The sequence below is a fragment of the Hypanus sabinus genome, chromosome 9, assembly GCF_030144855.1.
Source record: "Hypanus sabinus isolate sHypSab1 chromosome 9, sHypSab1.hap1, whole genome shotgun sequence".
NCBI lineage: Eukaryota > Metazoa > Chordata > Chondrichthyes > Myliobatiformes > Dasyatidae > Hypanus > Hypanus sabinus.
The window spans coordinates 155,229,641-155,246,559 of NC_082714.1; the positions used below are offsets into that span (position 1 = coordinate 155,229,641).

At 45.6% G+C, this 16,919-nt stretch overlaps 1 protein-coding gene and 1 long non-coding RNA gene across 6 annotated transcripts in view; one reads left to right on the forward strand and one right to left on the reverse strand.

The window, feature by feature from the left end:
- LOC132399930 (protein NDRG3-like) overlaps window positions 1-16,919 on the forward strand; it is a 122,013-nt gene that overhangs the window by 92,853 nt on the left and 12,241 nt on the right. For 4 of the 5 annotated variants that reach the window (XM_059980881.1, XM_059980883.1, XM_059980882.1 and 1 more), the window contains 3 exons: window positions 1,473-1,508; window positions 3,428-3,479; window positions 9,208-9,222. In XM_059980881.1, coding sequence (XP_059836864.1) covers window positions 1,473-1,508; window positions 3,428-3,479; window positions 9,208-9,222 — 103 coding nt within the window. The remainder of the gene's footprint in view (window positions 1-1,472; window positions 1,509-3,427; window positions 3,480-9,207; window positions 9,223-16,919) is intronic. The other variant, XM_059980879.1, reaches the window with a different exon arrangement.
- LOC132399931 (uncharacterized) lies at window positions 3,486-7,561 on the reverse strand. The gene is made up of 3 exons (XR_009514138.1): window positions 7,139-7,561; window positions 6,048-6,361; window positions 3,486-5,086 (listed from the first exon to the last, which is right to left on the reverse strand). It is a non-coding gene; the product is annotated as an uncharacterized LOC132399931 (long non-coding RNA).

The following is a 16,919-nucleotide window of genomic DNA, read 5'->3' on the forward strand; positions in this document are numbered from 1 at the left end:
GTATCATCCTCTAGGTCTAGATGTGGTACTTTGAAAATTTCGAGGAGTACAGGTAGGCAAAATGGTGGAAGTTACATACAATGGTCTAAGCACTTGCCACATATCACACATTGTCTGCAGGTCCCACAGAGGACTTGATAGTCATCTCAGTACCAGCAGAACTGGAGTGGAAATAAGTCATCTTAACTCCAGAGGGCTGCTGAGGTAAAGCTGTTTGTCTAAAGTGATGCTGCAGCATAGAAGAACAAAGATGACCAAAATGGGCCGCCTTGCAATGACATCACACCCACTAAGTGCTAATGAGATTTGTGACATTGATCCCACGTTCCCCCAATAGAGTGCCTTTGGATGAAAAAGGCCCATCCCTGATTTGATGACTGAGGGTGATGAAATTGTTGGTGATTGGCTCAAGTATATTCCTTACATCACAGAAGCAGGCCCACAATTACCCCATGAAGACCCTGTCTGCACTAATCCCATTCTTTATTCTCACCACCCTTGCATCCAATCACCCACCTGCATGCTAGGAACAAGTTGCATCAGCCAGTTAGCCTATCGACGTGCTCATTTTTGGGATGCAAGAGGAACCCGGACTGGGGGAGGGTGGTGCTGAGTGGCCACGAGAAATCGCAAACCCCATGTAGACTGCACAAGAGGTCAGGGTTGAATGCGTCTTCCTGGAAGGTAGCAGCTTCATTAATGGCACCACAGTGTCACCCCGTTACACTACCGTGGACTGCCCTCCAATTACAACCAGCTTTGTCGACAGGATTTTTGGTGTTGGGGGTTGTCCCTTTTGGTTTCTATTTTATAGGCAGTGTTGCATAATCTGCCCTTTACTTACCTAATTTAGATTAACATGAGCATTATCAATTGGTTCTGGATGATTGAAATCCTGTAGGAAGAATGTCTTCTATTGAATTACATCACCGTCGTCATTATGTGCCATGTTATATGACGTGGGTGATCACAGTCCCATGACCATGATTGTTCTTGGCAAATTTTTCTACAGAAGTGGTTTGCCATTGCCCTCTTCTGGGCAGTGTCTTTACAAGATCAGTGACCCCAGCCATTATCAATACTCTTCAGAGATTGTCCTCCTGGTGTCAGTGGTCACATCACCAGGACTTGTGATACACACCGGCTGCTCATACGACCATCCACCATCTGCTGCCATGGCTTCATGTGAGCCTGATCAGGGGGCTAAGAAGGTGCTACACCTGCCCAAGGGTGACCTGCAGGCCAGCTGAAGGAAGGAGCACCTTACACCTGCTTGGGTAGAGATACTTCTCCACCCTACCACCCATATTGAATTACAGGGATACTTATTACCTTTCAGGAATGAAACTGTATTAGGCTGGTACCAATAAAGAAGTTTCAAAGGCCAGTCATGTGTATTGCTTCTAGCTGCCAGGAAGATTTCAGTCACATTCTCCTTGAGCAGTAATGTATCTCTCGTACTCTGTTGGCAGATGGCAGATTGCGGAGGGCTTCCACAGGTCGTCCAGGTAAGCAGACTCGTCATCACATCCCACTCTTCGCCGATCTCTGCGTTTAGTTCCTTGCGTTTCATCCGAGGCAGCTGTCCGTTTATCTCCCGGTATTTAAGTTGGACATGCTTCTTCCACCTCAATGTGTGACAAAAAGGAAGATTTAAAGCGTTTATACTGGCCTTATTGAAGATGTTTCACCCCTGTGAGATCGTTGGTTTCCTTCACCTCTGTTTGTCCCCAGTATTACACCCGGCCCCAACCTTTTGCCTTCTCTGGCCCAGTTACAGACGAGATGCAGTTCAGTCTACGCTCTTTAATCGGTGAAGTACGGGGGACTCGCAGCCAATGAGTACGTTGTGCAGATATTTTAATTTGAACACATAGCAAGGTAACAGGCTCCTCTGGCCCGAAGAGCCCGTGTTGCCCTGTTACACTCATCCAACCGATTAACCTACGAACCGGTGCGTCTCTGGAATGGGAGCAGAAACCGGAGCACCCAGAGGAAACCCGTGTCATCGCGGGGAGAACGTACAAACTCATTCCAGGCAGATCTATATTGTGCTCTGGTGGGATGGCACACTCAGGCTCCTGCTGTCCAAAGTGGTGAAGCCAGTTTTTTGAAGGTTCTGTCAAGGAGAAAAAACATAGAACATTACATCACAGTACAGGCCCTTCGGCCCACAATGTAGTGCTGACCTTTTAACCTACTCCAAGAGCAATCTAACCCTTCCCTCCATTTTTTCTATCATCCATGTGCCTATCTAAGAGTCTGTTAAATGTCCTTAATGTTTCTGCCTCAACCTCCAACCCCAGCGATAATTTATGGGCACCCTAATATTTTTTTTAAATAAAACTCTCTCTGATACCTCCCCTAAACTTCCCTCCACTCACCTGAAAACGATATCTTCTGGTATTAGGCATTACTGCTTGGGGAGAAAGATGCTGGCTGTCCACTCTGTCTAGGCCTGTTACCATATACCTCTATCATCCTCCTTCACTCCAAAGAGGCCTTTTCTCCTTGGAGCGATGGAAGGTGAGAGGTGACCTGACAGAGGTGTTTAAGATGATGAGAGGCATTGATCGTGTGGATAGCCAGAGATTTTTTCCCAGGGCTGAAATGGCTAACATGAGGGGACATACTTTTAAGGTGCTTGAAAGTAGCTACAGAGGGGACATCAGGGGTAAGTTTTGCCACACAAAAAGTGCTGGGCGTGTGGAATGCGCTGCCAGGTTGATGGTAGAGGTGGATGCAATAGGGTCTTTTAAGAGACTCTTAGATAGGTACATGGAGCTTAGAAAAACGGGGCTATGCAGTAGGGAAATTCTAGACAGTTTCTAGAGTAGGTTACAAGGTCAGCACAACATTGTGGGCTGAAGGGCCTGTAATGTGCTGTAGATATCTCTGTTCCAAAGTGGCAGCCCTCCCTCCCTCAACCTTTCCTCTTTATGGCCTTGCAGTCTTACCAAATCTCCCGACATTCCCATCAATTCCTCCAGATTCTACACTTGGCTACACTCCAGGAATATCACTCATCTACACAATTCTACAGCAGCCGGTGAATTTGCCAGCCTGCACGCCCAGAGGAGGCCACTGCGGCCACAGGGAGAGCGTGCTAACTCCACACGGGCAGCACCCACAGTCAGGATTGAGCGCAGATTCTTGAGCTGAGAGGCAGCAGCTCTCTCATTAGCTCTGCCACCCATCAGCCGAACTTGGGCCTGAACCCACACAACCACACTTCCATTGCATCTCTGCCGTGTGAGTGTGTGTGTGTTTTTTTTTCCCTTCGGGTGCTCCAGTGACCTCCCACATTTCAAAGACCTACAGGTTAGAGTTAGCAAGTTTTGACGTGCTATGTTGGCACTAGCTGTCCACTCTATCGTTGCCTCCTACCATCTTGTACATTTCTGTTGATTCTGTGTTTGCTTCCTAGCCTGGCAAGCTGACTGAAGCCTTCAAATACTTTGTCCAGGGAATGGGCTACAGTAAGTACAACCTCTTGAACCTTATTTAATGGAGTCTGTTTCCTGTTCACTGGCTTGTTTCTTGCCACTGTGCCTAGCCTCTGGATGGTTTAATGATGGAGTTCTCCTCCTCCAGCAGAATGAGCTATTTAGTGGAAGGATCCCAGAATAGACTCTGAAGAGGTGGGCAGGTTCTGATTCTTTCCAGAGTTTGAGAAGTGCACAGGTGGTCAAAGCAAGCCATTTTCAGGATATTTCTTGATGCTACGCAGTAATAATGGACAGTGGAAGGCTGCTGCTATCTCCTGAGGGTAGTCTCGTGCAATTTAAAACACTTGGGCAGTTTACTGTGAAAGCATCACCAGTGAAAGTGTCAGATTTAGATCTCAGTGGGAAGGCAGACCTCATGTTCACAATACTGGGGTTGTATGGTCAGGACAGGGGATCCAGTAGGTTACATGTGTGGGTGAGAGACAGACAGAACCCGTGCAAACACCTTAGACACATAAATATAGATAGGGTGCCTAAGACTTTTGCATAGTATTGTAATTTATCAATGTGGAGCAGAGTGCGAGTTTGTAAATCTGGCGGGAGCAAAAGTTGTTGGGAATGGCGAGGGTGAAGTGTCGCAGGAGTGTGTGACAGGTGGCAGAGAAGGAGTGCCAGGGGCAGGGATTGGCACAGTTACAGACACACCCAGCCCAGAAACACCGGGCAAGGTCATTTGATTCTAAACAATTTGTTTATTGATCATTACAGAATGTCTCTCTGGTGCTTCCTGCTCCCTTCCCCTTTTCCCAAATGTGATTCCCCTCTCCCTGCCCCCTTCCCACTCCCAGTCCACAATAGAGACTATATCAGAATCAGGTTTATCATCACTCATGTCATGATATTTTTCTTTGGCAGCAGTACAGTGCAGTACATAAAATTACTGCAGTACAGTTGAAAAGTCTTAAGCACCCAGCTTTATACTGTATATGTGCTTAAGACTTTTGCACAGTACTGTACTTAGTAATAAAATTTTGAGAATCCCCTTGATCCTTGGTGAACTTAACTGATGAGATGCACCATGGCTGTGTGGAATCATAATTTCTTGAAACAGCATAGGATTTTAAGGCTTATGATTTTGAACTTCTTATGAACCTCTTCCCTTTCACATTTCACATAACTTTTTTTTGTGTATTTAGCTGCTGTTTTAAGGAATATTTTCTGTTCAGTTTGACCACTCCACATGGGACTGCTAATTGAAATTTCTCCTGATTTATTAGTATCTTGTACAGTTGTGTGCTAAAGTCTTGGGCACATGTTAAAAAAAAAAATCCTGTAAAGCAAAAATGCTTTCAAAAATAAAATGAAGAGTTTCAAAAAATCAAAATAATTGCTTTAAAGATCAGAAAACAGTAAATAAAGAAATCAAGATACTATCCAGTGTGACTGCCCTTTGCCCTTAAAACTGTATCAATTCTCTTAGGTACACTCTCATGCAGTTTTACAAGAACATTGCCTGTAGATTGTGCGAACGTGCCACAGGTCTTCTGCAGACTTGGGTTGTCTCGCTTGCTTCCGTCTCTCCAGACAGCCTCGATGATGTTGAGATCAGGGCTCTGTGGAGGCCATACGCCCTGAAACTATATAAAAGATATAGGTTACCTAGGACTTTTGCACAATACTGTATCTGTGGCTTCCACTCAAGATTTTCCAAACTGGAAGCACAATCTCAACATTAATTCCAGCAAAAGATCTCATCTCATCATTTTCAGGTAACCTGCACCTGTTCCTTTCTTTCCCCTTCTGATCCACCTGCTTCTCACACCTTCCCTCTGCCTCTGGGGCCCACCTGCTTCTCACACCCACACTTAACCTACTAGGACTCTTCGTTATCTCAAAATTGCATTTTCTTGCCAACTTGTAAGTTAACCTTTAGTGAATCTTACACTAGACCTCCCAAGCCCCTTAGCAGCTCTGATTTCTGAATTTCCACACTAATTAGAAAATAGTCTATGCCTCTATTCCTTCTACCAATGTGATTGTCCATACACTTCCCTACACTGTATTCCATCTGCCCATTCCCCTAATCTGTCCAAGTCCTTCTGAAAGCTCACTACTTCCTCAAGGCTACTCGATACTCCACCTATTTTTGTATCATTTGCAAAGCCATCAATTCCATCAGCTAGATCTCTGACATGTGAAAAGTAGGGGACCCAGCACCGAGCCCTAAGGAATACCACTGGTCACTGGCTACCAACCAGATAAGGCCCCCTTTATTCCCCCAATTTGGCCTTCTGCCTGTTTAAAACAAAACAGATTTCTGCATCTGTGGCCTTTTTCTCGACCTCCCCCGACCTAGCTTCTTCTGTCCCTCCAGTTCTGATGAAGGGTCTCAGCCAGAAACATCGACTGTTTACTCTTTTCCATAGATGTTCCTCTAGCATTTTGTGTGTCTTGCCATCCATCCTCTCTTCCCTTCTCTCTCCTTGTGTCTCTACCTATCACCCACAACTTGCTGCCTCTTATCTCCACTCCTCCAACTAGATCTGTCTGCCCTTTGGTCCCCTCCTTACCTGGTTCCTTCTAGACCCCTCCACTCACCTCTTTATTGCGACCATCTCCCCTCTGCAAGTCTCTCTGCCCTGGAGCAAATTCTGGGGCTCTGAGGTGCTGGGTTCCACCTCCAGGGGTTTAATGCTGTTGGTTCCAATAGCTGCCTTGGTTTTGTGTGCCCGTATCCGATCATTTTACCTCAGTCATTGCTCGGTTTTCTCTGTTGTGGGAAATGCCAGTGCAAGATTTTCCCAGTTATTCTGTCCTCTTCACTGTAGTCAACACTGCCTCTCCAGTGCAGTAATGGGTCTATTGTGCTTAACGGCAACCCAGATACTTAAGTTCAGTTCCCATTACAGGACCTGAAGATTTTAAATTCAATTAAATAAGCTGAAATTTAAAATAACTTGGTAACAATGTCCACAAAATTGTTGTTAAAATTACAGAGTTGTTATTGAAAGTCAGTGTCCTTCAGGGAAGGAAATCTGCTGACCTTGGTCAGATTCAGATTAATTTACAGTGAACTGCATCGTTTGTTTTCACAACCCACACAACCCAAGGATGTGCTGGGGGCAGCCCGCAAGAGTTGCCACAGAACCCGGCGCCAACATAGCACGCCCACCATGTTCAGCAGAACAACGCAAGCCACAACAATGGAACAAGACAACAACAGCAAAACGAGCCCCTTTCCTCCCTCCCCACCCACTTACTCTCACACACCTCCAGGACAGGTGACCTCAGGGCCTCCAGCCGCCAATGGATTTGCAGTCTCGCAGACACTGGGCTTCTGACTTTGTATTTATTGCGATACCGTGCACAGTAGGCCCTTCCAGCAGCACCACCCAGCAACCCCTGATTTAACTCTCGCCTGATCACAGGACAGTTTATAATGACCGATTAACCTACCAACCAGTCAGTCTTTGTACAGTGGGAGGAAACCCACACGGTCACGGGGAGACGTGCAGACTCCTTACAGACAGCTGCAGGAATTGAACCCAGGTTGTTGGTACTGTAAAGCGTGGTGCTAACCATTATGACACTGCGCCACCCCAGTGGATTTGCAGTTCTGTCCACTGTCGGCATTTGCCACCGGACAAAGCAGTGTGGTAGACTTGCTCCTGGCCTCTGAAGTGACTCACCTGAGCTTTACAACAGCGTTACTGCCATCACGCTGTTTGAAGAGTGGCGAGGGCTGGTCAGTCCGCAGTGTTCACAAAATGGATTGTGATTCACCTTTTCGGACACGTGGCTGAGCTGGGTTGTAGAATCATACACAGAACAATTCCAAGTGCCACACACTCTCTGATTTCACCACCCCCCCCGCCCTTACTTTCCTCTGCACAAAATCCAAGTCACGCGGCACCAATGGTTCTGAACAATACACCCTAGCAAGGGTATTTCATCCTTGAAATGAAGGTTGTGTCGGGTTACGTGAATAATACAAGATCTAACAAGTTTCGCCCTGTATTGCATTTCCTTTTACATTTTATTCTAATTTGCTTTCTGTTTGAGTTGCTGCCAACCTGATGGCATGAATATCAATTTCTCCTTCCTGGAAACAAATCCCCCCCCCCCCCCCCCCCATCCTCATTCTAACTTTTACCTCCTCTAACCTGTCTTTCACTTCCGACATGTCCACTCTCCTCTCCCATCAGATTCTTCCTTCTCCTGCCCCTTCCCTTTCCCACCCACCTGGCTTCATCTATCACCTTCCAGCTCGTCTCCTTCCCCTCCCCCCCACCTTTTTATTCTGGCATTTCCCCCTTCCTTCTCAGTCCTGAAGAAGGATCTCGGCCCAAAACATTGATGGTCTATTCATTTCTATTGACGCTGCCTGACCTGGGGACTTGCTCCAGCATTTTGTGTGCGTTGTTCCAGATTTCCAGCATCTGCAGACTCTCTCTCGTGCTTCTTCCGTCTTCTGTTCACTCGTTCTTTTTGTGCTTTTCTTGGCCAATTCCCACTCAAAGGCAGCTACGCTGCTGCTCCTGGCCACACCAGCATTTGGGGTGTCCTTCACCAGAGTTCAGGTGAAATGATTCGATTGAAGATTAGCTGACGGCCTTCCTTTGGGCATTCCAACTCCGGAGCTTAGTGGAAGCCCTGTTAGTGTAGCAGCTGGCGCGGCGCTGTTACAGCTTGGGACGTTGGAGTTCGGAGTTGAATTCCTGCGCCATCTGTAAGGCGTTTCTACATTCTCCCTGTGACGGTGTGGGTTTCCTCCCACAGTCCAAAGACGTATCGATTAGTTGGTCATTGTAAATTGTGAATAGGCATGGGTTAAATAGGTGGGTAGCACAGCTCATTGATCCAGAAAGTCCTGTTCTGTGCTGTCTCTCCAAAGAAAATAAATAAAGAAGTCCAAAGTAAATTTACTATCTAAATACATATATATGGCAGCATATACAACCCTGAGATTCATTTTCTTGTGGGCATACCCAATAAGTCTATGGAATAATAAACCACAACAGAATCAATGAAAGGCCGCCCAGCTAGGGTGTTCAGCCAGAGTGCAGAAGACAACAACCTGCAAGTACATAAAGAAGAAATAAAGTTTAGATTCAACCTTTTGGGAAGAAATTTGGGGAAGCAGTTCTGCTGTATTCTGTATGTAGAAGCCCGGAGCTCTTCCATGGCAGCAGATTATACAGGTAGTTTAAACTGATATTAAAGGTGTTGGCAATACAGGTGACCGGAGTTAGCTCATTATCAAGCCACGATCTCAAGGTTTTAATTAGTCTATTTCTTGTTCCTAGTTCCTTGTCCAGCTGTACTTAGTTGCTGTTTAGTCTTGCTTTGATTTTTTTTTTACCCGGAACGGTTTAGTGAGTCCTTTCCTGTTTCTGGTCCCACTAAGCATATGGGCTGTTCAGTCTGTGTTCTGTTCTTTTTACCTGGAATGGATATTGGATTAGTTCTGAATGATCCATTTTGTCACAGTAATGGTTATGCACTCCTGAGAGACACTAGCGTTGAAAAGTGCCCAGTTTTTTCCCTACCTAGCCCAAGAATACTAGAGAGAGAAACTTGAAGACATGACAAAAGTCCACATTGATGGTCAGGACCTGAGGGTGGGGGTTTAGGGAGGAAGGAATTTAGTTAGGCTCAGATTAAAGTGGAAGAAACAGATCTACTTCAATTGTGCAGTGGTGCAACTCAACCTGGGAGACGTGGTGAACTAACTCTGCAATTGCTCTCTTGCCCGCAGTGTTTCGCAGTCATTGTGAGTATTGGAAGTGCTGAGTTGGAATGCATGCATGCTCTGGGGATCGCGGTCTTTGATACAATGGTGCCGTCTCGATGGGGAAGCAGCCTTGGGTTTCCGTAGAGGAAAGCTCTTTTAAATTAAAAATGAAGAAAATTTCAACATTAAGTGAACAGAATCTCTGATTTTCTCTTGGAAGTAGCTGGAAGATCTCTGTGATCACATGAATGTCTTGTCCTGGAGTCTGATTTCAGATGACACTGTAGTGATTAACCTTCATGTCCAATATGTCACGTACTGCACAAGTATAGCCAAAGGCCAAATTCATTATCTTTTTCCCAATATCCTGTCTGATTAACTTATTCCCTTTCAGTTCTCTCAGAACTCCCTCCCCATGGAAATTGTTAATAGATTTCAAATTTCTGCGTAGCGAGATCTGGACTGCACTGCAGTTGTTGGCAGTTTTAGTTGTAATACTCAAAAAGCAAATGGAGAAGTGTTCTTACTGCCCATTACGCCACTGGCATTTAGGACAGCAGTGAAGGTCCTCCATCTCTGGCAGTGTTCAGGGCTTTCTCTCAGTTTTCACTGCTGTCAGTCATGCGTCCCGGATGGAGACTCAGGAATACTGTCACACTCAGATGTAGAAGGACTCTTCATTGCTGTTTCCCTAACAGTTTTGTTTTACCAACCAGGGTTGTTAGCCCTGAGCTGAACCCCCGAACCTGGAGGACTGGTAGATTGCTCTTAGTCTGGCCTCTACCCTTTGACCTCGTTGGCATGACTGATTCCACCAAAGCATAAAGCCCTGACCCCAGTCAACGTAACTCTCCGGGTCATTGAGGCACACGAGCCTCCAAACCCAATAACAAGGTTGTGGCCCTCTTGAAGAGATAGGGTTTCAAAGGGGAATAATGGGGGGCAGGCTCATTGGATTACTGCTCCAATTGAGATAGTACGTGCTCAAGAGGCCAAATGGCCTTGTTCCATTGTGATGGAGATCTTACTTTTTATAGTTACAGCCTTGTAGAGTTGTAACAAGGGGTGAGGTTATTCCCCCGCAGTGACTGTGTATACAAGGCACCTAATTAACACTCTCCTCATCGCTTCTCTGAAATCATTTTGCCTCTTGGAATTGAGGTCTCATCTCCATTATGGAGGGAAGAACTAATGTTGAATCTCCTGTAAGTTTCCAATGAACCACTCATGGTCTAACACTTTTGCTGTAGCCCCCATTCAAAATTATTTTGTTTTAAAAAAATAAAATTCTCACCTCTAATGTGAGAATGCCAGACCATCAGGTTACAGTTGGGATGAGCTGAAGGTCTGTGCTCCATCTTTGCTGGCGGAGCTGGGATGACTGTTGAATGTTTGGAGACTCCATCACTTGCCCTCAGTACTGTCAGGCGAGGGACTAATACCTTTGCCTACTTCTGGACATTAGTTCTCTAGCCAATGACATTATCCAGAGGTAGACCTGTGCCCACCAGAAGTGTGCCCTGACAATGCCCTATGCAGTTGAATGGCTTGCTGGAGTTGTCTTCCAACTAATGGACATGGCAGACTGAGTGGATCATAAACTCTAGCAAGAGTGATAAATTGGGATTGGAGGCTTGAGAATGGACGCAAAGGGAGAAGGGGAAATGTTTCTGACTACAGATGGGATTGCTCATTCTATTTTGTTCATCACTCCAACAATCATGAGTATGAATTATTGAAATCCTCATCTTGAGATATTAGAAATCTGTTCATTTAGCAATTCTCCTCTTAAATATTTAAAATGTGGTTCACCTGTAACTAATCCAGAGCAACACACTGCATTTCTGATACAAAAGAGCCTCCTCGGTGGAAACCCAAGGACTTTTCCCTCCTCTGGACACTGTATGGTCTCAGCGCTGTTCTCTGCTGTAGAAGGAAGAGCACTCTGAAATGTTTGATGTCACTGTCTGTTGTCACTGAGCCCGTAGCTGGCTGCATGTTTTGGAGAGCGCGTGTAATGCATTTTTGAAAATTTTTGTAAATGATTTTTCTTGATAACCATAGTGTGCAGACTGTTTGAGAAAGGATAAGCATAGTGTCAACTCCAGCACTGACCAAGACTGCATTCACCTAATTGTGTGTGTGTGTGTGTGTGTGTGTGTGTAACTTCCCTTTTAGGTGTTTATCTTTCCTGCTTTAAAGTCGTCTGTGTGAGGAAATTTTGGAATCTGTGTGTCACTGACAAGGGTTTGCCTTCCCAGTTGTTCAACTGAAATGTATTTTAAATTTCCTTAAGTTCAAGTTTATTGTCATTCAACCACACACGTATACAGCTAAATGAAGCGTTGTTCCTCTGGGGCAAGATGCAAAACACAGTACATACAGTCACACACAGCACGTATACTGTAGTTACAATAGCACAGATGGTCATAAAACAATGTCAGCACAAGTCCCTGAGTGACATGGCCTGAAGATTGACACAAGGTGTGAGGTGCATGTTTACGTGAGACAGTATAATGTTGTTGGCACTAGTATAATAAAACAAACAGTGGTATAAATATGTGAAACAACAGCACTAGAAGATGAAAAGTGACCAGTGTCGGATGAGAGAGTGTCTGTGAGTTGGGGAATGGGGGAACAGGGCAGGGCATTCAGACACAGTGTACATATGAGCTGGGTGCAGCCTAGCGGAAGAAGCTGCGACTCAGCCTTATAGTTCGGATTCCTATGGTGCAGTACCTTGTGCCTGAGGGCGAAGAGATTGTGGGAAGCGTGAGAGGGATCTTTGACAATGCTGGAGGCTCTGCGTACGCAGAACTTTTGATATGTCCAAAATGCAAGAGACCCTGAAGTTCCTTAAGTGTCAACCCTGGAAGCACAGGTAGGCCAGACTAGTTATGATTATAGATTTCCCTCCTGAAGGACATTAGTGAACCAGACAAGTCTTTTATTTATTTATTGATTGATTGATTGATTGCAATAATCTAGTTCAGTCATTGAAAGATGGTGTGGCGAGTGGAAGCTGTACAAGCTGGCAGGGGATAGGTGAGACCAGGTAGGTGGGTGGGGAGAGGAGATGAAGTGAGAAGCTGGGAGATGATAGGTGGAAAAGGTAAAGGGTTGAAGAAGAAGGAATCCGATTGGAGAGGACAGTGGACCATGGAAGAAAAGGAAAGAGGAGGGGAACCAGAGGGAGGCGATGGGAAGCAACCAGAATGGGGAATGGAATAAGAGTGAAGGAGGGAGGGGAGAGAAATTAACAGAAGTTGGAGAAATTGGTGGTCATACCATAAAGTTGAAGACTACCCAGATGGAATATGAGGTGTTGCTCCTCCAACCTGAGCTTGGCCTCATTGTGACAGTAGAGGAGGCCATGGACACACATGTTGGTATGGGGATGAGAAGTTGATTTGTACCTCATTTGTGTACTCAGTGTGTACTGAGCTGTGTCGACAACTCTCTACACCACCTTGTGGTTTCGGGAAGAGCCTTTGCCATACCAACCTGACGTTGACTAGAAAGGCCCCACAGTGCTCTACAAGATGGGGCTAAGTTCTATTCTTGGACATCTATGCTAGATCTGTAATTGAGCATTGGTCTGATGTATTTTACTGGTTTGCTTTTTTCCATCCTCTCACTGCCCGCTCTGAAACCCTGAGAGCACATACCACCAGCTTCTAGCCCACTGTTAGCAGATTCTTGAATGATGAGATGGACCCTTGGCCTCACAGTCTCCCTTGTTGTGACCTTGCACGTTTTAATTTACTTGCACTGCACTTTGTCGGTAGCTTTTACATGTTATTCTGTATTGTTATGGTTTATTCTACCTCAACACACAGTGTCATGATATTGATCTGTGTGAGCAGTGTGCAAGACAAGCTTTTCACTGATTCTTGGTGCATGTGACAATAATAAACCAATACCAAACTCAGTCCCACACTCCTTCCCGATCCAATGCCCAAATCTCCTGCTCCTGTTTCATCTGTCTATCTCAGTCTCCTTAGCAGCCCTACCTGCAAAGTCTTCCACTTCTACCCCATTCTCACCAGGAAACCCCATCCCTGCTGTACCTAGGGAGCCCAATCCTACTTTTGTCTTCCCTTCCCAAGCCCCTGCCCCCACCATGGCCCCCAGACCACTGCAGCCTCTGGTTTTCCAGTCAGCTTGCTGCCTGGCTGCCTGCCACTTAAAGGCACAAAAGAGTCAAGTCAGAGCTCAGTACATCAGTCTGCCGGGGGCTACGCCTCTGGACTGTGCTGCTTGGTAAGAACACAGCTGAAATTGGGAAGAAGCTGCATATTGTAGAGTTGAACAAAATCCTTGGCTCTCTGGGAGTCCTTCAAATCCATGTTCATCATCTAGTGTCCATTCTGCACCAATCCCGTTTTGTTCCCCCCCCCCCCCCCCAGACTTCACCACTCACCTTCACACAAGGGACGGCTTACAACCCGCTAACCTGTGCATCCTTGGACCGCAGGAGGACCTATGTGATGTAAAGGTATCACTGCGTCTCACAGGGGCACCGTTGAATGCAGGGTTAAGCTGCAGAATTAAAACATCCCAGTGTCATTTCCCATGGTCTAGTTGAGAATCAATGTTATTCGTCACTGTACGTATACATGTGTAAGTAATTTGCTGTGGTGTCAGGGTGCCACATGCAACAAAAAAAAAGCAACAATGTTCAACAATTATAAAGAATGAAGAATTATGTGTATAAAAAATAAAGTTAGGGTTTGAAGTATGGATGTGGAATAAAACGTGCCTAAAGACCGGTATATATTTACAATGTAAGCAGCATTATTAAAAAGTGGATTAAAATCCTTGCAGTGCAGTGATGGGGTAATAGATAGAGGGGGGTTGTGGAGATCAGACTAGAATGGTTGATCAGATTGCAAGGCAGTTCTACTTTAATTCTGGTGTAAGTCACAGAGTGATAGAAAAGTAGAGAAAAAGGCCCTTCAGCCCATCTATTCCGTGCAGAGACATTTGAACGGCCTACTCCAATCGACCCGCACCCGGACCATAACCCTACCATCCATGTACCTATCCAAACTTCTCTTCAACGTTGAAATCGAGCTTCAATGCTCCACTGGTGCTGGCTCTCCACCGGTTTCCACTAGATAAAAGAAGAGAGTTCGCTGTCTGTGCTCCCTCTCCTGCTTTCTTTAGAGCAGCCCAAGCTGCTGTGTGTACACGTAGGTGAAGAAGATTAGATCGGTTATAAATCCCAGTGCAGGGGTAAATAGTCTCCGGTACTCATCATCCGTATTTATGACCGGAGGTTAGTTTCCGAAGGTATCAGTGCCTACTGAGTTGTATCATGAGAGGGCCAGTTACCATGGGAGCAACTGAGCTAACACAGAAACAGTAGAGTTGCTGCCTCACAGATCTAAAAACGCAGGTTCAATCCTGACCTCTGGCGCTGTCCGTGTGGAGTTTGCACGCTCTCCCTGAGACTTGTGTGGCTTTTCAGATCCCTCCACCTCCCAAAGATTTCTGTGGGTTGGCAGGTTGTAGATTGCCCCAGGTGTGTGTGGGCGGGGGGGGTGGAGGTGAGAGGCAGAATCTGACAAATAAAGGTTAGGGTCAGAGTTTGGAAGATTAAACTGGTTTGGGTGCGATTAGTGTACACATTGGTGCTTGAATGCCATTCTGTGCCCGTATCTCTATGGGGATGGGCAAAGTTCCCAGGGATGCTGCTGGCATCACACACACAATGCTGGAGGAGCTCAGCAGGCCCAAAATTTCGACTGTATTTTTTTTCCACAGATGCTGCCTGGTCTGCTGAGTTCCTCCAGCATCTTGTGCGTGTGTTGCTTGGATTTCCAGCATCTGCAGATTTTCTCCTGTAAGGATGTTGCCGGGTCTGGAGGACCTGAGTTATAAGGAAAGATTGAATAAGTTAGGACTGTATTTCTTAGCACGTAGAAGATTGAGGGGGGAGATCTGATAGAGGTATACAAAATTATGAGGGGTGTAGATCAGGTAAATGCCAGCAACACACACAAACTGCTGGTGGAACACAGCAGGCCAGGCAGCATCTATAGGAAGAAGTACAGTCGACGTTTCGGGCCGAGACCGTTCGTCAGGACTAACTGAAAAGAAAGATAGTAAGAGATTTGAAAGTGGGAGGGGGAGGGGAAAATGCGAAATGATAGGAGAAGACAGGAGAGGATGGGGTGAAGCTGAGAGCCAGAAAGGTGATTGGCAAAAGGGATACAGAGCTGGAGAAGGGAAAGGATCACGGGACGGGAGGCCTCGGGAGAAAGAAAGGGGGAGGGGAGCACCAGAGGGAGATGGAGAGCAGGCAGAGAGAGAGAAAAAAAAGGGACGGGGGAAAAAAAAAGCCAGCAGGCTTTTCCCACTGATTTTGGGTGGGAACAGAGGTAGTGGGCTAAGGGTGAAAGATCAAAATGTTTAAGGGGAACTTGAGGGGAAACGTCTTCACTCAGAAGGTCGTGAGATTGTGGAACGAGCTACCAGCTCAAGTGGTGCATGCAAGCTCAATTTTAACATTTAAGTGAAGTTTGGATTGGTACATGAACAGTGTGAACTATGATTTCTCCAGCTTCCGGTAATATTCTCCTCCCTCTTGGCATATGGATTTGAGGGGGTATGGAGGGCTATGGTCCCTGTGCAGGTTGATGTGAGTAGGCAGTTTAAATGGTTTCAGCATTGATTAGATGGGCTGAAAAGGCCTGTTTCTGAGCTGTACTTTTCTATTACTTTGAAAGACTGCATTTCAAATGGATGCATTCCTTAATGCGTGACCAATGCAGAATTGTAGCTTTTATGTTATTGAACTTGGCATGGCTTATGTTTTTGAAACCAAGGTTGAGGCTAGGAAAAGGGAGAGAGTAGCTTATAAAACAAGTAATTTATGCACGTCTATTTTCTTTGCCTTCTATATTCTGAAGTCTGCTATCAAGAAGTATTGTGGCATGTGGCATTAAATAAATGTCACTGCCAGGGCAGAAATTGATTGTAATGAAGTCAATTCTGAACTGTAATAAACTGATAGCAAGCTTACAGGAATCTTTAAACTGAAGCACAGTCAATAAAAGCAGCACTTGCATTTTCTTCCTCACGTTGCAACATCTCAAAAATAATTTGATGTAATTGCATCTCCCGCTGGTGGTACTTCAACTTTTCAGCCCGCGGTAACGCACACTTTGGCTAAAGTTCGCCTTAAGGGAAGTTTAACTGATGTGCATATGTTCCATCTAATTTCAGTGTACTGATGTTGGCTGCAGATTTTAATGAAGAGTTGACTACAGTTGTGTTAATTTGTATTACACTCTGGGCTATTTTGTTCACCTACCCTTCGGTTAGTGTAAAGGTCCATGGCATAAAAACCCCTGCTTTACTCCCTCTCCAAGGGAATATGTGTGCACAAAGACTAGACGGTCATAACCAGGTTTAAACCTCAAGGTCCCCTTCCTGTTATGTGTGGAGCAATGTAATTTAGTTATTGGTCTGAGCTCCTGTCACTCATTCTGTATCCCTCGCTCACTGTGTTACAATTTATGAATCTGTGACGGCAAGTACCTGCTATTCCCAAGATAAAACCATAAGACATACAGTGCCCGTAAAAGTATTCAAACCCAACCCCCCCCCAGATATTTTCATGTATCATTGTTTTGTAACATTGAATCACAGTGGATTTAACTTGGCTTTTTTTGACACTGATCGACAGAAAAAGATTCTTTCGCGTCAAAGTGAAAACAGATCGCTGG